This window comes from Lepus europaeus, chromosome 7 (genome assembly GCF_033115175.1).
Source record: "Lepus europaeus isolate LE1 chromosome 7, mLepTim1.pri, whole genome shotgun sequence".
Classification (NCBI taxonomy): Eukaryota; Metazoa; Chordata; class Mammalia; order Lagomorpha; family Leporidae; genus Lepus; species Lepus europaeus.
In genome coordinates this window covers 13,041,264-13,064,321 of record NC_084833.1, presented here as the reverse complement: position 1 = coordinate 13,064,321, position 23,058 = coordinate 13,041,264, and the positions used below count along the sequence as shown (strand labels likewise).

Sequence of the window (23,058 nt, the reverse complement as noted above, 5' to 3'; positions counted from 1 at the left end):
CAGCCCTGGCTGTTGAAGGCATTTGGGGAGAGAATCAATAGAAAGAAGATCTCTCCCCTTCTCCCAACCCCTGTGTTGGTTACTCTGCCTTTCAAGTAGATGAGAATAAATCTTTCAAAACTCCTTAAAAAAAAAAAAAAGGTTTTGTCTGACTAGAGTTTTTAAAGGATCACCCTGGCAGCTGTGCTGAAAATAGATTGCATGGAGGCAAGTACAGAAGAACAGTTAGGAGTACTGGGCTATAACCTAACAGCAACAATGAAGTTAACAGCTCCCCTAATCCTCCGCCTTGCGGCGCCGGCACACCGGGTTCTAGTTCTGGTTGGGGCGCCGGATTCTATCCCGGTTGCCCCTCTTCCAGGCCAGCTCTCTGCTATGGCCCGGGAAGGCAGTGGAGGATGGTCCAAGTCCTTGGGCTCTGCACCCACATGGGAGACCAGGAGAAGCACCTGGCTCCTGGCTTCGGATCAGCGAGATGCGCCGGCCACAGTGGCCATTGGAGGGTGAACCAACGGCAAAAAGGAAGACCTTTCTCTCTGTCTCTCTCTCTCACTATCCACTCTGCCTGTAAAAAAAAAAAAAAAAGAAGAAGAAGAAGAAGAAGATAATAGCTCCCTAACAGAGAGAGAAATGAGCCATCTGGGGCAAATACAGGGGAGGTATCTACCCATGGGTTCAAGTTTCAGGCCTGTGATACTGGTTATTTCATATGGTGGACAAGAATGAATTACGGGGCCAATGCTGTGGTGTAGTGGGTAAAGCTGCTGCCTGCAGTGCTGGCATCTAATATGGGCACCAGTTCAAGTCTCATCTGCTCCACTTCTGATCCAGCTCTCTGCTATGGCCTGGGAAAGCAGTAAAAGATGGCCCAAGTCCTTGGGCCCTTGCACCCGCATAGGAGACCCAGAAGAAGCTCCTGGCCCCTGACTTCGGATGGGCCCAGCTCTGGCCGTTGTAGCCATTTAGGGAGTGAACCAGCAGATGGAAGATCTCTCGATCTCTCTCTCTCTCTCTCTGCCTCTCTGTTACTCTGCCTTTCAAATAAATAAATAAACAAAATTTTTTTAAAAAAAGAATGAATCAAAATATCATAGGTCAAAAAAAAAAATATCATAGGTCAAAAAAAGCAGCGATAAAGAGCATCTACTTAATTCATCTTACACTGATTCCATTATTACCAAGCAACCTTTGAGTTACGATATAAGTTTACATAAGTTTCATCATAGGAAGAAAATACGTGCATCAACTAATACTAGTATCTATTCTACTTGATAGTTTTAACTCTAACCCATAACCTAGTAAACTGTATTTCTACCTTTTTTAAAAAAATATACATGTCATTAGTGAGTTTACTTAGAGTTGGCTCTGTAAAGCCAAATCATTTCCAGATATACTAATAATTGAATTTCCTGTCTGTACAGCAGAAAAGAAGACCTGGAAAGTGATAATCCTTGAGTCTTGTTTGAATCGGTACCAGGCCTTCCTCTAAATGATTCTCACCAAGCCTGGGTGCCATTCAAGTCAAACTGCAATATGGGGCCAGTGTTGTGGTGCAGGGGTTGGCTGCCACCTACAACACCAGCATTCCATATAGGCATGGATTCAAGTCCTGGCAGCTCCACTTCTGATCCAGCTCCCTGCTAATGTGTCTGGGAAAGCAATGGAGGATAGGCCAAGTGCTTGGGCCTCTGCTCCCCTGTAGGAAACCTGGAAGAAGCTCCTGGCCCGTGGCTTCAGACCTGCCCCGTTCTGGCCTTGCAGCCATGTGGAGAGTGAACCAGCAGATGGAAGACCTCTCTCTGTGTCTCTCTTCTCTCTGTAACTCTGCCTTTCAAATAAATTAATTAGGAAAAATCCAAGATGGCGGAATAGGAAGGGAGCACATTGATATTCTTCGGCAAGACACAGGTTGATGAAAGTGGAGATACTGCAGGGTCAGGGAAGAGTGGGGGAAGAAACAGCAGAGGAAACTCTTCCGGAACTAGTGATTCACAGTGGACCTGCGTGGAGAGCGTGGGAGCCCAAGTTCGGGACACCAGCAGCAGACTCAACGCACCAGCGCTGGAACGCGAGGTGAGCCGAATCTCCATAGCCCGAGACACCAGCGGGCAAGCGGAAGGAGGAGGCTGGAGGGAACGAGGCTTGAAACTCCGTGGGGAAAAGTTCACCAGGCTGACTAGAAGAGAGAGAAGGAAAAAAAAAGTGACCGAAACGGACACGAGTTTCTCTCTCTCCGCTCACCCCTCAAGGGCGAGCAGGACAAGGAGCGGGCGCCATTTTGGACGTGCGTCATAAGCAGGGCGACCTCAGGTCTGCACCAGCCCTGAGCCTAGCAGAAAAACCTGACTCTGGGGGGAGGGATGAAATAACTGGAGATTAGCATCTAACTTGGCAACCCAGTGGGAGACTGCAGGAGAATTGGAGCCCACACCGAGGGCAGCAGAGATTCCCTGTGTGGTCCTTGGGAAAGAGCTTCTGATCTCTGGCTCCTGTGGGTATATCATTTGCCTGCTAACTACCTCCAATTACATTCAGCTGTGCGGAATTACTTCCCTTTTGAATCAACAAAAGAAAGAGACATTTACCACACCTAACCTGGGAGTGTCATCTTGGCACACCCTCAACCCTGAGGAACCAAACACAGCTCTCAGTCCACACCCATCTCAAGCCTCTAAGGCTCCACCAAAAGCAGACAGTCCACTTAATCTAGAGTCATACTATAACAAGAAAAAAAAAAAAAAACACCACAGTGAAGAAACCAAATATCTCCAACATGCCATACAACAAACGCAAAAACCGAGGTAACAAGAACAAGGAAGACACTATGACGCCCCCAAATGAAAAAGACACCCCAACTCAAGATTATGAAGATGATGAGATAGAAGAAATGCAAGAAGCGGATCTCAAAAAATTGATAAGAACATTAAGAAGTTCTCAAAAACAAATTCTTGAACTACAGAAATCCTTTAAGGACAAGATAGAAAATCTCTCTCATGAAAGTGAAATATTAAGGAGGAATCAAAATGAAATGAAACAACTAGTGGAACAAGAAATGGTGATTGTGACGAGAAATCATAATGAAATGAAGAATTCAATAGATCAAATGACAAACACATTAGAGAGCCTTAAAAACAGAATGGGCGAAGCAGAAGAGAGAATATCAGACTTAGAAGACAGAGAACAGGAAAGGAAACAGGCAAACCAAAGAAAAGAAGAAGAAATTAGAAATCTAAAAAATATTGTCGGGAATCTACAGGATACTATTAAAAAATCTAACATTCGGGTTCTAGGAGTTCCTGAAGGCATGGAGAGGGAGAAAGGATTAGAAGGCATTTTCAGTGAGATACTAGCAGAAAATTTCCCAGGTTTGGAGGACAGAGGCATCTTAGTACAGGAAGCTTATAGAACCCCTAATAAACATGACCAAAAGAGATCCTCACCACGACATGTTGTAATCAAACTCACCACAGTGAAACATAAAGAAAAGATTCTAAAAGGTGCAAGAGAGAAACGTCAGATTACTCTCAGAGGATCTCCAATTAGACTCACAGCAGACTTCTCATCAGAAACCCTACAAGCTAGAAGGGAATGGCGAGACATAGCCCAGGTACTAAGAGAGAAAAACTGCCAGCCCAGAATATTATATCCTGCAAAGCTCTCATTTGTGAATGAAGGTGAAATTAAGACTTTTCATAGCAAACAGAAACTGAAAGAATTTGTTGCCACTCATCCTGCCCTGCAAAAGATGCTTAAAGATGTGTTACACACAGAAACACAGAAACATGGTCACCAATATGAAAGAAGGTAAAGGAAGGAAACCTCACAGCAAAAGATCACAGGAAGCTCAATTTCTCTTTGACATAGAATTAAACTCTGATGCACTGTTAGAGCAATGTGTTAAAGTAATCTATTATGTTCTCTTGATGTCTGTTAAATTCTAATTGTTCAAAAACAGCTGAGTTTTTATTAAGAGCTATGGGTTATTTAACTATGTGCTTATTTTCAAAGACTTGAATAATCACCTTGTAACAATGATCAAATTTGGTCTATGTTATGTCATGATTTTAAGGAATCTTAGTTCAACCAGATATTTTGGATTTTGATATTGGTCTATTATGCTATGTTATATGTGCGTACATATTGTATGTCCACATGGGGAAATTTTATTAAGAGTTTTATTTTAAATGGCTTTTAGATAAGATTGCCCATAAATTTAAGCTGCTAAAATCAATCAAAGATACATTTTAATTTGTGTGACCTGAATCTGTGTATCATATGTTTTAAACTTGTTGGTAGAAAGAAACTAAAAACATTTTATATGGTTGTGCTTAAGTTTACTGGTTAAACAAACTACACCATCTTAGATATTTAAGAGGTGTTTTCAAATACATGATTCTTAAAATTTATAGAAGGCATTGGACCTTCCGGTAAATGTTTTATTAAGTTCTTATCTAAGGGTTGAAACGGTTTGCTAAGTATTCATGTAATATTGCTATTGTCAGCAAGTGATCTAGGACTTGCTCCCTCATTTCTCTATTCTAAGCCCAACTTGTTCTTTCATTTCTCTATTCTCTTCAAGGTAGGGAACTAATTCTATTATGAAGGAATCTGTAGGACGCACAATTTAATCTTTAGACCTTATAAGAGATGGCTAACATTTTTCTGTAATAGCATAGCCAAAATAAGAGCTTAAATAATAATCTCATAGCTAGATTCACATCGCCATCAGCGAAGTATACAGTAAGTAGAAAAAAAAAAAACCTCCCTTTCAGACCAAAGGGAAAGAAAGTTTTAAAGTGAGAATATAATTTTCCTCATGGGCATTGTCTACCTTAGAAAAACTACTACAGAACATGCCTGTGACTATAGACTTGTAGTTCAGGCCACCGAAGATTAGAGATGGGACATGGGCACTCCCTTGACTTGCATCCTCTGGTCTGCTTTAACACAAACCAGGAGGAAAAGAAAGCTCGGCATCAGAAGCAATGGGTGGCAGGCCTATTAATGGCTGATCTGTACGGTGATCTGCCCTCAAGGAGACCCAACAGGCCAGTCCACTGCAGTGGCTTTCAATGTGGTAAGTCTGGGCTTCAGCAGAAGTCAGCTTGTGAAGAGCCCTGGCAGCTCTGCCAAGAGTTGGGTCACTGGAAATGGACCTGCCCTGGAGTCGAAGGATGCCCAGGTCAGAGCCACAGATCTTATTGGCTCCAAGCTGAAAAGCCCTTCACTCAGCCCAACTTCCAAAGTGACCACTGCAGCTGAGGGGATGGTCAAGTAGGGTCAGCAACATTGCAGGCAGAACTGTACATTTCTTGTTAGAGATGCCACCTGCCTTTACCTGGCCAGCTCTCCTCCCAGGCCAGCCAAGTAATGAAAGTCAACAGAGTGCCTTCCCCTAGGAGGTTCACACCTCCCTTAGGATATACCCCATGTGAAGAGATAGATAGGTCTGGGCCTCTTAACTTACAAGGCCTAAAGCCCACCAGATTATTATCAAGCCCCTTCTATCAGGTTCTATTTGCCTCTCAATCAGAAAACTTAATTGTAGCTTAGACAGCACCTTTCTTAGCTCCTCTAATAATGACTCTGTCCTTTGTTCTAGACCCTGTCTAGTGCACTTGGGCCTCATTCCTTTGTAATCATAACCTCTACTCTACCACCAATGGCTCTACTCCCAACATGTGTGTACTGATGGTCCTCTTCCCCACTTAATGCTGTATAATTGTTTAGACCTGGTAAATGCCACTCTTAGGATCATTGGTTACTATCCTCACTCTGTCTTTTATGACCTTGTCTAAATATGATCAGAGTCGGGGAACTTGGAAGGCTTCCATAGCCTTGGCAACTCATGACGACAGCCTAGGGTGGTTACTGGTGCCATAAACTAGAGTGTCAATTTGTTGGGTCAACAACAGCAGCCACTGCACGCTTGCTCCTGATGTGGGATCTCTGTCCTTAATGTACTGTACATCTTGATTTAATGCTATAACTAGTACTCAAACAATATGTTTCAGTTTGTGTTTCTATGTGGGTGCAAACTGTTGAAATCTTTACTTAATGTATACTAAATTGATCTTCTGTATATAAAGAGAATTGAAAATGAATCTTAATGTGAATGGAAGGGGAGAGGGAGCGGGAGAGGGGAGGGTTGCGGGTGGGAGGGAAATTATGGGAAGGGGAAGCCATTGTAATCCATAAGCTGTATACTGGAAATTTATATTCATTAAATAAAAGTTAAAAAAAAATAAATTAATTAATATTTTAAAAAATAACTGCAATGTGTATCTCTGATGTCCAGAAGTAATATCAGAATATACCAAGTAATTGATATGATACTTTGCCTGTTAGCATGACATTATGAGAAAAAAAAAATTTCTCATAGTCTTATTCTTCTGTGGTGATTTTCTCAATTATCCTTATCTTTCAAAAAAAAAAACCATCTTGAATGTTCAAGAACACGAGAGCTTCAAAACTTGTGAGTAGGCCTCATTTCCAAGCCAAGGAGAGGCCCTAGGAGACACCAGATCTAGTCAATCTTGACATCAAGATCCAAACACCTTTGTCTTGATCATGGACTTTTAGTCTACAGAATAGTAAGAAAACAAATTTCTATCTTCAGACTAACACAACCCAAAATAAGACATACACATATGTACACAAAATCTTTATCACCGAAGGGTTATTTGCTGTCTTTCTTGGTATATAATTCTCCTTTCATATCAGTTTATGTGGGATACAATTGGTTTTCAGAAATGCACTCCGAGATCTACATTCAAGGTTCCATAATAAATGAAAAGTTACCGGAAAGGGATTCGTGCTATCCTGGACGGAGAGCAGCTTTGAAGTCTCATCAGGGTTACTCTCCTTTCTGGAAGACGGATCCAGTGGAAGAGGAGCAGAGTTGGAATAGTCATCACTGTCCTGGAGGGTGGAACGTTCCAGTTCCTCCAGCAAGGCATCTGTATCATAACAAACAAGAGAATCAAAATAGTATGCAAGTTTCTGGAATCAGTTTCCCCTTAAATATCAACCCCTGGCACACTGCTCCATCACCATTCAATGCCTTCTTCACATGGGTCAAAACTATTTTCAAATACCTTCCTTTACTCTTTATTTCACTGCAAGAATTTGGTGTTTAAAGAAGGAGATGTTGGGCCCTGCACCCGCATGGGAGACCAGGAGAAGCACCTGGCTCCTGGCTTCGGATCAGCACAATGCGCCGGCTGCAGCGGCCATTGGAGGGTGAACCAACGGCAAAGGAAGACCTTTCTTTCTGTCTCTCTCTCTCACTATCCACTCTGCCTGTCAAAAAATAAATAAATAAATAAATAAAGAAGGAGATGTTTAATGCCTTCACATATTGTCACTTGTTCTTATTTTGTATGGTTGCATTTCATAGTCTCACCCTATAACTTGACTTATTGAAACCAGGTCCCCATAAAGTATCTTTCATAAAGATAACAGATACTCTCAAGTCCTAGTCTCTTATGGTCTCCCAGAATCCCTCCCTTAGCTTAGTTTCCTTGTCTGGCTTATATGATTGCAAATCAATCTCTTACTAAAATTGACTCACTGAATTGAGGGAGTGGTACAGCCAACTCCAGGGTCTCTGATCAGAATACCAATGAGGTCATTTACCTCCCCTATAGATAACATTTTGATGTTCAGTTTTGTTGAAAGTTTCTTTTCCAGGAACCCCAGGTTCCAAGTGGGAAGTAACTACCACCTGACTGGAGCCCAGTTTGCCATCGTCAAAATTCCCCAAAGAAATGATATTCCTGACCATCTGAAAGAGGGCAATGAGCACTACACACCAACAAGGGTCCTGGACATGAGCTGACTGTACACCTCTCAACCCCAACTTCAACCCAGAAGAACCTTGATTTCTAATTCCTCAGGGGACTTGGGAATTAAGCAATGGCTCCTTGGCTATTTGATCTGAGCTTTGCAATAAATCCCTACTTCCTTCTCACCACCTTAGTGTCAGTAACTGGCTACCTGCATGTTGGGTGAGCAGACCCAGTTTTGGGGATTCTGTAGCAATTTCTCCTACCAGTTTTGGGAGTGTTCCATAACACTATATTGCAGGTGCCAATTTTTATTGCTTGTTGGGGAAGATTATTCACAAAGATCCCCAAGTAGAAAACAATTCTCGATATTTCTATAAGAAAAAAATAAGCTATTATATTACTGTTTTCCAAAAATATTCCAGGAAAGTTCTTTATCCTAATGATTACTCTTTATCCTGGTGCTTTTTTTTTTAATCCCAAGCACATTATCAAACAAAGTGTAAATATTCTGTCTTTTGAGGTATGGAGGAGGAAAGGGCTTGAGAAGAAAACTGAAAATTGAGATACTGCAAAATAAATAAGATGTTGCAATCCAAATAGTTGGGACTTGTTTCCCTTGCCGCTGGGAAGTCAATGAACTTTAGAAGCACTCTGGTGTAACATTTTGTTATAATGAAATTTACTAATATTAATAATCAATAAAAATTATCATGTGCCAGCCACTTCTCAAATTTATACATTTCATTTAATCATTCTAATATCTTGAGGCAAATTATATTATTGTCCCCTTTTTGTAGATTAAGAAAGAGACAATAACTTGCTTAAGCTCATGAGCACAAAACCAGTATTTGCACATGGGCTATCTTACAGCACTAACTGAAAGTTCCAGTCCTCATTCTCACAGGAACTCTCTGGATTATCTAGAACATGACATCTTCTCTGAAGCTGTCTCCTCATCTACATAAGGAAGCAATTAGATCAGAACAGTATTTTTCAAGTTGGGGGTCAAGACTCATCTTGGATTGCTAGTGGATTTCTTGCCACAGGTTAGTTTTTAAAAGTCCAACAAAAGGGGCTGGCGCTGTGACTCACTTGGTTAATCCTCTGCCTGCGGCACTGGCATCCCATATGGGTGCCAGGTTCTAGTCCCGGTTGTTCCTCTTCCAGTCCAGCTCTCTGCTGTGGCCCGGGAGGACAGTGGAGGATGGCCCAAGTGCTTGGGCCCCTTCACCCACATGGGAGACCAGGAAGAAGCACTTGGCTCCTGGCTTCAGGCCGGCGCAGTGCAGGCCATGGCGGCCATTTGGGGAGTGAACGAAGACCTTTCTCTCTGTCTCTCTCTCTCTCACTATCTGTAACTCTACCTCTCAAAAAAAAAATTTTTTTTAGAAAAAAAACTAGATTATATTACTTATAAGGACCTGCCTAGTTCTAAAGTTCTCAGTGAGGAAAGTGAAATTTACAGATCATTAAAAGACAAAAACATAACACAGTTTTATTTATTTTTGATTCTGGGAGGAATGGATATTTCTTGCTATTAATTATATTAATATAGGCAGACATATAGAGATGGAGGCAAACGAAAAACGAGCTCCATCTACTAGCTCACAATAGCCAGAGTTAGGGCAGGCCTTACTGAGGAGCTGGGAACTCAATATGGGTCTCCCATGTGCGTAGAAAAGACCCAACAACTTGGGACATCATCTGCTGCCTCTCAGTACACTTATTAGGAAGAAGCTGAAATCGGGAGTGGAGCTAGGATTAGAAATCAGGCACTTCGATATGGGATGTAGGTTGTTCCAACTGGTGTGGTAACTTCTATGCCCAAGACCCATTCCTGGATATTTCTGAATGCCATAAGGAAATTCCTAATCATTTTTAAGGATTTATTTTTATTATTTATTTATTTGAAAGGCAGAGTTACAAAGAAAGAGGGAGAGACAGAGATCTTCCATTCACTGGTTCACTCCCAAAAATGGCTGCAACAGCCAGGGCTGGGCCAGACCAAAGTCAGGAGCCAGGAACTTTATCCGGGTGTCCCATGTGGGTACAGGGGCTCAAGTATTTGGGCCATTTTCTGCTGCTTTCCCAGGTGAATTAGCAGAGACCTGGATCAGAAGTGGAGTACTTGGGTTGCAAACCACTGCCCCTACAGGATGCTGGTGTTGCAAGCAGTGGGCTTAACCTATTATGCCACAACACCCGCTCCCTAATCATTTGTTACAAATGAAATCATATGCTTTTCGCAGTCTTACATCTTACAAAAATGTTGACTTTCATGCAACATTTTAGAGATAAGCAAACTGAACTAAACTCTTCAGGTCAAACTATCTCTCAACAACAAATTGTAGTGGGAAAGAAAGCAATGGAGAGGAAACCTATAAATTCAAAGAAGTTAAGCATAATTTCAATCTATGAACCTTATTTGGATGATTAAATAAACTTTAAAAATGAAATATTCAACATTGTAATTAATCATATTAATTACTATTAATTCATTTTATGTGTGATGATATTTGATAATATTAAGTAATTTCTATTCATTTTAGGTGTTATAATGGCATTTCATGATATTGAGAAATTACTATTATGGCTGTTGTGGAAATGACACTGGTATTATGGTTATTTGTATAAGTATATATTTATCTTAGAGGTTAATGCTAAATTATTTATGATGAAATGAAGCAACATACGAAATTTTTAAAAAATAATTTAAGAGTAGAAGAAATGGATGGTATATATATAAGATTGGTCAAGTTTGCTTAAACTGCTTGATGGGTATAACTTATTTCACTGAACTACTTTCTCCACTTTTTTATATTTTAAAATTCTTGACTCGGAAGAAGCTCCTGTCTCCTGGCTCTGGGCTTCAGATTGGCCCAGCTCCAGCTTTTGTGGCCATTTGGGGAGTGAACCAGCAAATGGAAGACCTCTCTCTGTTTCCCTCTCCCTCTCTGTAGTAGTTCTGCCTTTGACATAAATAAATAAATCTTTAAAATTAAAAAAAAAATAAGTAAAAAAGAGAAAGAAAAGTGAGGTAGAAAATAAACATTTTTGTCTTGGGATTTTATTAGACTCAATTACAAATTTCAGAATTCAAAAATTTTACTCAGTATCTATTAAGATAGAGCCTCAGGGCTCACGCTGTGACAATAGCAGGTAAAGCCACCATCTGCAGCACCAGCATCCCATATGGGCACAGGTTCGAGACCTGGCTGCTCCACTTCCAGTCCAGCTCTCTGCTATGGCCTGGGAAAGCAGTAGAAGATGGCCCAAGTCCTTGGGCCCCTGCACCCACATGGGAGACTAAGAAGAAGCTCCTGGCTCCTGGCTTTGGATTGGCCCAGCTCCAGCTGTTGCGGCCATCTAGGGAATAAACCAGCAGATGGAAGACTATCCCCCTACTCCACCTCACCTCTGCCTCTCTGTAACTCTGCCTTTCGAAATAAATAAATAATTCTTTAAAATAAATAAAAGTAGAGCCTCTTTTCTATTTTCTAAGCTTCCCTCCAACCAGAAATCAAAGATCCTCCTGGATTAATAAAAATTCATATACAACAGAGATTATAGGAACAAGGAGAGCATACCACTGAGGGTGGGGAGCTACCCTTAAAAGCACCAGCTAATCAAACTTATTAAAGCTGGCCTTCCGGGTCATGAGTTAGCAGGCGTTCTTCTTCCTGCTTCCTGTGCATGTACATATCACCAACACCCGGAGATTAAGCCTTTGGCCAGTTTCTGTAATTTGAGGATGACTAATTTCAGTATGACAAATGCAGGATTAAATATGGGGGGGGGTGTGCTAGGAGATAGGGAAGTACTAATCTGAAAACTTTATCTATATAATCTTTTACTTGTGGAAATCAAATAATACCACACATAAATAAGAGAAAAGTAAAGTAAGGTTTTTTGAGGTGGGACATGGTCTCCACAAGTTGTGATTTGGAGCCTGGTTCCTTTTTCACCTATCATCCCTGTGTACTGGGTAGATAGATACAAGCTACCAACCTCCCAGGCAGTACTGCACAGAGGAAATGTTTTCTCTGAGCCATTGTGTCTTTGATACTGTTTCCCTGCAGACTGGAAGAAAACCCACCTCAAATCTTGATGGTTACTGATGGGCTGATGATAGTTCCAAGAAACTGCTAAGGTGAAGCTACCAACAGCGTGCTGAGTTGCAGCTAACAGTACAACTAACACAAATGTTAGCTTCCAGGATGCTTAATACTTTCTACATTGTTGGGCAGTACTTTTTTTACCATCCAAACTGCTCAGAAAATACAAAACAACACAATTTTTAAAATCTGAGTTATCACATTGGTTAGAACACTTGCCATGACACTTCTAAAATAGAAGAGAGGGCATTCGGCCTAGTGGTTAAGCCTCCACGTGGGATGCCAGCATTTGTATCAGAGATCTTGAGTTCAACTCCCAGCTCAGTTCCCCAATTTCAGTTTTCTGCTAATATGCACTGGGGGAGCCAGCAGGTAATGGCTCAAGTAGTTGGGTTCCTGCCACCCATGTAGGAAACTTGGATTGAGCTTGGGAGATAAACCAGAGATTGGGAGCTCTGTCTGCCTGTGTCTCTCAAATAAAAAGTAAAATAAAATAGAACTCCTAGAATAATGGATTTTGGTGCTCCTTACAGTAATATTGAACAAGCTTTGTTTTTCTTAGTTTTCTCATCTGAGTAAAGTGGGTAATACTTATTTCAGAGGGTTGCTGCAGACACTGAAATAGTTAACAAATGTGAAAATGTCAGTTTTGGCCTAAGTCACTGACTAAATGTCGGTTCCCTTTTTGAACTGTCTACATGAAATTAGGTATCCTTAAATTTATATTTAAAAATTCGCACATAGAGAAATTCAAATTCTCCCAACACTCACACAGCATAAGAATCTGGATTCTAAATCAAGTCCACAACGAGTCTACCCTAGTATCAATGTGTTGGTAGGTAGACTTTGCCTCCAAAGCAGTTCAATACTTATTAAACACCTCCTTTTTTCTCTTAAGTAACATCTCTTCCCTCCAGTTACTTGCCCTTCTTCCTGTTTCTTCAGCTCTTAAATCAATTTAACTCCAATTTAAAAAAAGAAAAAACAACACAATTGCAAGCTGTGGTTTTTGTTGTTTGCACTTTTGATACATCTCAACCATGCACAAGCACAGGAGACCATGCAATCAACAGAGTTTAGAAATTGGGTAAAGGTTATTTTTGGTTAGGATGCCAGAAACAAGAGTTGGCAGAGGCTATGGAATGAGTCCCAACAATGAGAGACATAATTCTCCAAAGGTTGGAAATAAGGTTTCTCTCTAGGTAACATGACTGATGGTTCTGCTGGTGGCTTTAATTGCCTTGAAGTGCAAAGAAGCATTATATTGTCATGCCATAGTAATCCGTCCTTTTAGAATTTCTCTGAATAAAAGGCTTAGCAACAAAACTCATTGGAGTTATGCCACTATATCTTTTTGACTTAATACTAAATCACAAAAAACTGAAGCCACACTGATCTTTCTCCAACCTCTGCAGATCCCTTTCTCGAACGCCTATTCCATTTCTCCGCCTTGTGACACATTTGCCAATCCCTGATTCCTTTTTTCACCCAAATCCCCGTTCTGTCGTTGCCCAGCTGTGCGGCCAACCTAGTATCTCCAGGAGCCCTCAAAGAAGAAGATGCCCATAATAAAATGATAATTTTGAAGTGATTCAGTCCAAAGGTATTTGTCTGGAGTATACTTTGTGGTTACCACAGAATTCTCTGCCTATTGTGCCACTACAAAGAGTAAACCCAAAATGTTCCCAATCAAGTTCCTCAGTTCCCTCTTGGTTGAGCAAAGGACAAAAGTGAAAATAAAATCTTCCATCATCTCCCTCAAACAACTAGAAGTATACCCCGGCACATATAGAGATGGTAGCTACTGCTTCGTTCCCTCTGTTTCTCCCAAGAAGCTCCTCACTCACCCAATTCCTCCATGGCCCCACACCCAGGATGCTCTGGTCTCACCAGTTGTGAAGAAGAACTGCTTTTGGCATGTGCTGAACAGAAGACCGCAAAGGAACTGAACAAGACAACGTAATGCAGCCTTTATAACCCTTTTTGGTTACTGTATTTGCTTAGCACTTCCTCTCTTTTGATTTGGTACATTTCTTCTTCTTCTACTTTTTAAGTAGGTCACAGTTTTTAAAAGGAGACTGACTTTGAAAGGCAGGTTGTTAAGATTTAAGTTCCGCCAGTGCATTGGATATGGTGATAAGGATCCAAAATTAATTTTTCAAAACTTGAGCACCTACTATATGCTGGGATTCATCTTGAATTCATGGGAATAGCCCATTCACACATGTGGTTTTCTTCCAAAGGTACATGTCCCATTGTGCCTGGGCTTCTGCCTTGTTTTTTTCCTTCTGTGAACCTAGGGGACCATTGAGGCAAATCCCTTTTAAAATTTCCATAGCAGTTAACTAGCCCCTAGCTACTTTTGCAGTCTGTATTTACTTAGTTATTCAGAAATTATGCTTACCTCTTTTCCTAGACAGACAGACTGTAAATCCATTAAAAGCAAAGCATAAATGGGTTCATGTTTGGATCTCAGGGGCTGACTGAGCGGATTCAAATGCAAACATCTACAAGGGGCATGAAGAAGGAAACTGGAAAGTTTTAAGATACCGCGTGCTTAAACTGCAAATCTCAGCTGGGCCTAGTTACACAGCTGTGTAGCAGTGTCGGAAAAATACATTAACTCTTCTCCATTTTTACTCCTGTGACTTCATCTACCTTAAATGAAATAAAACACTACAAAAAGCCTACTTTGAGAAGGTAGTACGTAAACAGCTTTAATTGTGGCTCTGTTAAATATATTTTATCCCATTTCCCCAGTGGTGGAATAGGTTTGTGGAATCGTACTAAAATAACAGAATTTATCATTCTTCTACAACACTGGGGTCTTTAAAAAAAAAATCAATAATCCATTTATCATTCACTGTGTGACTTAAATTCTCTGTATTACTTTAAGCAGCCATTGGATGTCAGTGCTGCTCTAAAAGTCCGCTCACCGAGAGAGCAGTCTGGAAACACTGCCAGGGACGCTGTGCTAGACAATTTTTACAACTGGAAATGACCTTACGGAAATGAAAAAATGTCCCCCAACACTCAATACCAACATAAATGTGTAGCCTAAAGTGGTAACTGAGTCAACACACGGGAAGGAAAAAACGTCCCTCGGCACTTGTCTACGGTTTAGCTGAATGATTAATGTGAAACTCAGAACGGGAACCCCGGGTCTTGTTTCTATCCTCTTTCCTGTGGGCTTTTACCCTCGGAACCCGGGAGGCGTTCTTTCATTTTCAAGGGTAAAGCGCTAAGCTCGCCCGTCGCCGGCTGCACCACCCACTGACTCGGACGCGCAGAAGACACGCCAGGGGCCCAGAGGGCAGCTCTGACAGCTTCCACGCGGCCGAACCGCAGCCCCGGACGCTCCGCGGCGGGGAGCCGGGGCCCCGCAGCCACTCCGCGGAGTCACGCGAGCAGCCCTGCACCCGCGCCGGCTCCGCGAGCCCCCAGCACCGCAGCTCTGCAAGTCAGCCCACGCCCTGCAACACTGAGAGCCCGAGGAGTCCCGGTCCTCGTGATATCGCGGCTGGGCCCCCCGGAGACCCGACGGAGCCAGGCTCAGTTCCCGGCTCGGACATACGGGGACCGGGCCGGAGCATTGCAAACAGCAACGCCGGACGGCGCCTGAGGAGGTATCATCTGGCTACCTCGAGGGAAGCCAAGTCTACTGTGTGGCCATCCCCAAAACCACACTGAGGCCAAGTTACAAAAAAAAAAAACAAAGTACTTAGAAGTAACACAGAACCCTCCCGCAGGCAATCCTGCTCGGCAATTGGCTGAACATTCGAGCCGGGATGTACGCAGGCGTCCCGGCCTAACCCGGAAACACTACCTCCCTCAAAAAGTAAACTCCGGCGACAGAGCAAACTACTTTTCCCGTCGCCAGTCAAAACCTCCCGGCATCCTCTCCGCCTCCGGCTTCCTAATTTTTTTTTTTCTTTCTGCACGTATTAGGATAAACAGGACTTCATTTCCCACAATGCACTTGGCTGAAGTTATCGTGCGCATGCGTCGAGGCGGGCCCTCGTTACCCCCTCGGCCCCGCCTCCATTCTGCCGACGCCATTTTTTCGGAGACTTTCATCCGGCAGCCGACGGGGCTTTTTTTCTTAAAGGAGAAGCGACAACTCAAAAAATTTCCCCCTTCTCCCCGCAAGACCTGGCGGCGCTGGGGACAGAAAAGCCAGAGACAGGAAAGTGGGGACGGGGTGGAGACGGAAGGACACCCAGGCTACTTCTGCGGCCTAAGGAAGGGCAGAAAGAGCCCTTGTGGCGTTCGCGGCTCCTTAGGGAGGCAGGTGCGCGCGCAGCCAGCCCGCGCGAGGCGGGGAAAGGTGCGTTTTTTCCCCGTCCACCTTCTTCGCGACACCTGCCCCTCCTCCTGCCCCTAGCTCGCGTTGAACTCGGGAGAGGGGGAAAGGTCACTTTGGGATTGTCGCGAGACGCAGCCGTTTAACGGTGAGAACGGGTGCGCGGGGAAGGAAACCTCGCGCGCTCCCTCAGAGCCGTTTCCTGATTGGTTGAAGGGAGAGGTGGGGGAGGGAACCTGGTGCGTCGCTGCGCGTGAGACCGCCAGGGGCGGGGCGAGGAGGCCGTTCCTCCTTTCCTATTGGTGTGCAGAGGTTGTGTGGCGGGCGCGCGCGCGCCGCCAGCGGTAGCGGGCCGTGAGTGGCAGGGGGTGGGGGGGCGCCCTCGGAGCCGGGCGGAGGGGAGGGGGGAAAAGAAGAGCGCAGGGTGAGAGTGAGCCGGACGCTCCGGGAGGCGAGGGGGGCGGGGGGAGCAGCGTCGCGGCCGCCGCCGCCTCCGCCTCCGCCGCCTGGGTCGAGGGGGTGGGGGACGGACGAGCCCTGATGCCGGGGGAGACGGAAGAGCCGAGACCCCCGGAGCAGCAGGACCAGGAAGGGGGAGAGGCGGCGGCGGCCAAGGCGGCTCCGGAGGAGCCCCAACCTCGGCCCCCTGAGGCGGCGGCGGCGGCGGCGCCTGCGGGCACTACGAGCAGCCGCGTGCTGAGGGGCGGTCGGGACCGGGGCCGGGCCGCTGCGGCCGCCGCCGCCGCCGCCGCGGCCGCTGTGTCCCGCCGGAGGAAGGCCGAGTATCCCCGCCGGCGGAGGAGCAGCCCCAGCGCCAGGCCTCTGGACGTCCCAGGGCAGCAGTCCCAGGCCGCGAAGCCCCCGTCTCCAGTTCAGGGCAAGAAGAGTCCGCGACTCCTGTGAGTAACGCAGTCTTTCAGGCGGTGGGAGAGACCCCCTCTGTCCGCACGCAAACCCTCTCGGCTCCCGTAGCGCCTTCTCCACGTGACATCCTGCCTGCTCTGCCCCCTGCCGGCTCGGCGCGCCAGGTGTCACCCGCTGCTCCCGGTCGGCGGCCCGCACCTGCCCGCCGAGCCCTCGGTCGGGCCGCTTCCCCGCCCCCAGGGTCCGCGGGGCGCCCCTGCCCTGCGCCGCGGCCCCCGCTGCCCCGCCACCCGCGGGCCCCTCGCTCCCCTGGCATCCGCACCGCCTTTGTCAGCCTATCCCTTTCCCTTCGGCGGCTCTCCAGTATTACATCACATCCCCATTAGGAAATCCACAGCACGGACCTCGCCTGAGGAAATAAATCCATCCAGAGGCTGGAGAGCGAGCCGTCCTGCCTGGCTGTCGCAGTGCTCGCCCTTCCGAGTCTCCACCTGGGTGCTCGCTGTTTGTAGAAATCTTCACGTTCAGGGTCAAACGTGGCGTGGCCGTGCCAATTGCAGGTGTAGGCGCTTCCATAGAACAAAAATTGGGTTCTTCAGCTTTTGTTCTTACCAAGTAACATTTTTTTAAATTTTGCACATACTTAGTGTAGGGACTTTAATCTTCAAAATTGGACGCCTCTGAAAGGAATTCCGCTCTTTCCAAGAGGCGATAGAATAACTTGAACCATCATGAACAAGTGGTCAGGAACATAAATTTGTTTAAAACGCAAGCTCTTGTTAAGAATACTGAAGCACTCAGGTTTGTAAGTTCTAGAAGTTAATCCTGTTAGCTGTTAAATTGATTACAGAAAACATCATTTATGTTACTTGCCTTTGAAATTAGAAAGTTAGTAAAAGCAGGGAATATGGAAGGTGGCGAGGGAAAAGTCAATTTTAAGTGTTCCCGTTACACCGGTAGAAATAGTGGCAAGGTTTGGTTACCCTAGACCTAGTATTTTTAAACCTAGAAATAGATACGTTCCAAAATTAAGTCTATGACTTGGCAGCCTTGGCTTAGGAAGCTCTCAGAAAGAGGAATAAAATTTAAAGATGTCTTACGACTACAGTAAGTAGTGCATTAAATATGCATTCAAATTTTTGAAGGTCATTTAACAGAATTTACCCACTTCGTTGTAAATTCGTTCTGTGGACAACAGAAATCTGTATATACAAATCAGCTGCAGTTAGAATCTTAATTGCTGTAGGTGCACTTTATGTTGAAAAAACTTGGTTTATTCTTTTATAAATTTGAAAATATTAACCTTATTTGGATATGAATTCCTTGGATAAATTCTTTAGCCTGTCAGTTTCCTTATCTGTAAGGGATTATATATGTGGAATAACTGCCATGACACTGAGTTTGTGAGAATTAGAGCATGTGAACCACCGACCACAACGTGTGACACTTTAGTAAAATACTAAGTGGAAGACACTGTATTCAACAGTGGGGGCATAGTAGAAGTATGAGTGGCCAGGGGTGGTGGCTTTCACGTTATTTCTGAAATACAATTTTTTTTTTTGGTATTATACATAATGGGATTAATAAAATACTTTTAAAATACTCTTTCATTTTCACATACTACTTGAAAGAGAAATACAGCTGTATCTGTTAAGATACCTAGAGTGGTGGTTTTAACTGCTGTCATGATTTATTTGTTCCCCTAACTCTTGGCAAAGAGTACTAATGAGTCATTTTACTTCCACAATGTAACTATTAAGACAATTGAACTTGAATGAAGATGACTTAATTAAATCCTTAGAGTGTTTTCCTCCTCAAAATTCCCTGTGGGTAGGAAACAGTAATCTATAAATTCTTGATGTCCCCACTTCTCTCAGCCAGTATCATAACAGATAGTGAAGTTGGTGTTCTCTTAACCACCTTTAGCAAGATAATTATCTCTTGACAGTGCACTTAAAGTTAATTTTAATTGGATTGCTAATTTTTGTCATAGTGTTTTTGTTGAATGTTTTCAATTTTCTGTCTGGCCTGGAGATCAAAGAATCCCAAAACATTTCAGCCTGGCAGTCATCTTTGAGCAGGAGCTGAGCCTGGTACAAGAACTGAGCTAGGTAGTGGAAACATAAGAGTCTTCAAGGACCTTGCACTGCAAGGGAAGATGCATTAATTGATGGAGATTTTTCAAACATGTGCATCACTTAACAATTTTCAGTGATATAATACATTTTAAAACTCGTTTTTCCAAAAAAGAAAAAGCAAATAAAACTCCTGCCTACATAATCCTTTCAGACATTTCAAGAGATTTTATCAGTTTATTGAGTCCCTGAACTTGATTCATCTGTGTTTTCCAAATATCTTGAGAATTTTAAAAGGGAAGCATGGAATTTAATCTCTGCATTAACAGCTTACGCTATTCAGGTCATTTTTCTATATCTTTCTTTCCCCCCATAAAATCCTAATAGTTGGCTGTTGAACCTAGATTTGTTTCTCTTGGTGTAAAGGTGGCATAATGTACAATAAGTTAAGCCAATAAATACACAGATTTGGAGTTTTTGAGGTCTCTGTTGCTGTTAGAAGGCAAAATAATACAGTGGAAAAACACTGGACTTGAATTGGAAAGTTTTGGGTCCCAGCTTTGTATTGCTAAGTGACCTTGGGCGAGTCATTTAACCTCTATAGGCCTACTTCATCTGTAATTGATATTTTTATAAATTCATGAAATGAGCTTTGTGGTTGGATGATGACTGTTAAAGTTTCTTAAAGTTAATAAGCTCAAAACACCTTCATATTTGCATTGTATTTGGTATTTAATAGGAAGAGTAAAGGAAATATCCGTGAATGGAAGGAAGTAAAAAAAAATTTTCAGTAAATGTGCTCAAGAGAAAGGCATCAAGTTAAATGCCAGGATCATAATTCAAAACCTAGACAATTAATACTAAAAAAAGGTTATGCAAGCTTGAACGCGAATGTATAGACTTCAAAATATTTTGCCCCCAAATAAACATCTTTTAGTTCCATTTTCCATGAACTTTTTAAAATATCCTAGTACATCTGAAGAATTAGGCTAATCATGCATTGAATTTTAGTCAATAAATTATACAGCTAAGATTCTCAAGTAATTTTATTATTTAAAATGCAGTGTTCATATACTTGTGTTTAATTTTTATATAAATATATTCCACAACAAATATTTGGTAACACTAGTAAAATAGTTTCTGGATAGTTTTTGATTTGTAATTGAAAGTGTCTGTGTTCTCTGCTAATACGCAAACCGTGAAATTCTCAAATTAAGACTAGATTAAAATTAAAAAAACTTTGATTTCTTTTTATTATAGTATATCTTCTGTTTATCCTGTGCATTTTAGATTTTAAAGCTTCTGATTTAGCTGTTTAGTAACTGTGTTAGCTAAAATTTGAGTATTTTTAGGGGCTTTCCTTCAGGTTCCAATTAGTTACAGATGAAGGAAAGCATTTCTGGTAAATGGAATTGCATTTTGGATGTGTTTTCTTTCTAAAAGTAAAATGATAATAAACCTTTAGGTGGCTTTTTTTTTTTTTTTTCTGTTTTCATTTTGAGAGTCATGCGTAGTGAGAATGAAGCGGTAATATTCTGAATTTTAAAAACTTACAGCCCTTTGGAGAAAGCTTCAATGTCCCGAGTGATCAGAATCCAAGAACAATCAGTATAGATTGTGATAGAAGCATTGAACCATTTCAGAAAGTTCTTGGGAAGTCTGTTTTACAATTTCTCAAAAATTTAGTAATGTTAGTTTTCATTTAAGTTCTTAGGGTGATTAGCAACTAAATTGGGTATTGGTAATATAATTTAAAAGTGTATCAACTTTTAAAAAAATGTGGAACAGAAAATGATAGCTATTCTTCCTAGTAAGGACAGATTTTGTATTATGGCTTCTAAATTTGCTTATCTTTTATAACAAAAGGGTCTTTGATTGTATTAGGCTTACTCACCTTCTCTCCCCACCCCAAAAATGATAAAGATCTAAAGTATGTTAACTTTTACCCATCAATGATATATGAGAGAAATTTTCTCAAAAACATGGGGAGTACTTTATCTTTTAAATCTTTTGAGTTTATCTGTTGCCTTTTTAGATCTAGAGTTTGATACGAGTTTAGCAATTTTAGGGTCTTCTTAAAAGCTTCACTAAACTTGTATGTATGAAAATTGCCGATATACAACCTTAGATTTTAAAACTGTATACTAAAACCTCAGTGTCTTACCTAGATTTAACAGTTCATGAGATTTTGCCACACTTGCTGTGTCTGTCCCTCTCTTCCATCCCCCTTTTTTGGGCAGAAGTCTTTTAGAACAGAGAAATGATTTCATTGCTAGTTACTGCACTTATGTAAAACAAGGACATTCATTTTCTTCTGTTACCACATATATAATAAAATTGCAATATTTTCTTTGGATTAGTATCAGTTTGCAGTTAAAATCTGTTTTGGATGATATTCTGGCTCTGTGTTGTCAGTTACAACAGGTACATGTGGCTGTTTAAATTTATATTAATAAAAATCAAAAATTAAATTCCTCAAGTACACTTGGTATTTCAAGTGCTGAGTAGCCACATGGGAAAGTTAAGCTACAGAATTTCCATCACTGGTCAAAGTTGGACTTGACTGTTAGCGCTGCTCCAGATGCTTTCTACCTTACTCTAGAGATGAATTAAAAAGAGATAAATGTTTATGTTTTAAGAAAATATACAAGATTGTTCACTTAATGTTTGATTCTTATTTCTATTTCAGATGTGTAGAAAAAGTAACAACTGATAAAGGTAAGACTTGGTCATTCTTACCTCTCCTGTGAAGATGATGGTGATTTCATAATCTTTTAGAACATAGAAAAATTTCAAGCCTGATCCTTCAGATTAGTTCCATTTAAAAGTGACTCTTATTAAGTAAAAAATTATTGGAGTTGATAGAATTGTTAAGCTGACAGCAGATTTGGATACTAGAATATCTTGACAATATTTAGAAATGCAGTAATGGGGAACCAGTTTGAAGAATGCGGGAAGAGTGTTCTAAGATTTCAGCCTGGTGAATAATTAAATGAAATCTTAAGGTCATTTCTCTGGGGTTTTAGCAAACCAAATATATGAGTATGTAGTGACTGTAGTTTTCTGCTTATCTGTATAGTAATGTGGGGGAGATAATGTTCACTTTTTTTGTTTTCAAACACTTTTTAAAGGCTCTAGTCTAGTTTTACAGATGGGATTATTAAAATTACCTCCATCACATTGGACACTTTTTCACTACAGCTTTTTTCCTCTTTGTTGGCTGCCTTTTTTTAATGCTGAATTCAGACACACTGCATTCTCATAGCTGAAACAAGTATATTTTTCAAAGATATTTCATTTGTTGAATATAAACTTGATCCAGTCCTAACTTTGCAAGTTTCCAACTCGTAGAGTCTGCTTTTAAAAGCTGAGAGTTGACTGATTAATTTTTAAGATCCACTTATGACCTGTTATTTTTTCTAAGTATTTATATTTATTTTCATAAAAAAACAAGTTTAAAACTCAGATTTTTTTTTATTTTTTATTTTATTTTTTTTATTTTTGACAGGCAGAGTGGACAGTGAGAGAAAGACAGAGAGAAAGGTCTTCTTTTTGCCATTGGTTCACCCTCCAATGGCAACCGCGGCCAGCACACCACGCTGATCTGAAGGCAGGAGCCAGGTGCTTCTGGTCTCCATGGGGTGCAGGGCCCAAGCACTTGGGCCATCCTCCACTGTACTCCCAGGCCATAGCAGAGAGCTGGCCTGGAAGAGGGGCAACCGGGACAGAATCTGGCGCCCCGACCGGGACTAGAACCTGGTGTGCCGGTGCCGCAAGGCGGAGGATTAGCCTGTTGAGCCATGGCACCGGCCAAAACTCAGATTTTTTAATGCAATTTGAAAGGACTAGGAACACATACCTTGTGTTGATGGCTATGGTGTAAGTTAATTGGGTGTCAACACTCAGTTCAC

General features: G+C 42.2%; 2 protein-coding genes across 4 annotated transcripts in view; one reads left to right on the top strand and one right to left on the bottom strand.

Annotated features, from left to right (window-relative positions):
• Positions 1 to 13,832, bottom strand: part of LPXN (leupaxin) — a 44,134-nt gene extending 30,302 nt beyond the window's left edge. Inside the window, exons 1-2 of one of the 2 annotated variants that reach the window (XM_062197876.1) lie at positions 13,753 to 13,832; positions 6,802 to 6,959 (exon numbers count right to left, since the gene is read on the bottom strand). In XM_062197876.1, coding sequence (XP_062053860.1) covers positions 6,802 to 6,959; positions 13,753 to 13,765 — 171 coding nt within the window. In that variant the 5' untranslated portion in view covers positions 13,766 to 13,832. Of the gene's footprint in view, positions 1 to 6,801; positions 6,960 to 13,752 lie in introns of those variants that run through there. The other variant, XM_062197878.1, reaches the window with a different exon arrangement.
• A 2,864-nt stretch (positions 13,833 to 16,696) lies between these two features.
• ZFP91 (ZFP91 zinc finger protein, atypical E3 ubiquitin ligase) overlaps positions 16,697 to 23,058 on the top strand; it is a 30,056-nt gene continuing 23,694 nt past the window's right edge. The window contains exons 1-2 of one of the 2 annotated variants that reach the window (XM_062196095.1): positions 16,697 to 17,107; positions 21,837 to 21,865. In XM_062196095.1, the coding sequence (XP_062052079.1) occupies positions 16,749 to 17,107; positions 21,837 to 21,865 (388 nt within the window). In that variant the 5' untranslated portion in view covers positions 16,697 to 16,748. The remainder of the gene's footprint in view (positions 17,108 to 21,836; positions 21,866 to 23,058) is intronic. The other variant, XM_062196094.1, reaches the window with a different exon arrangement.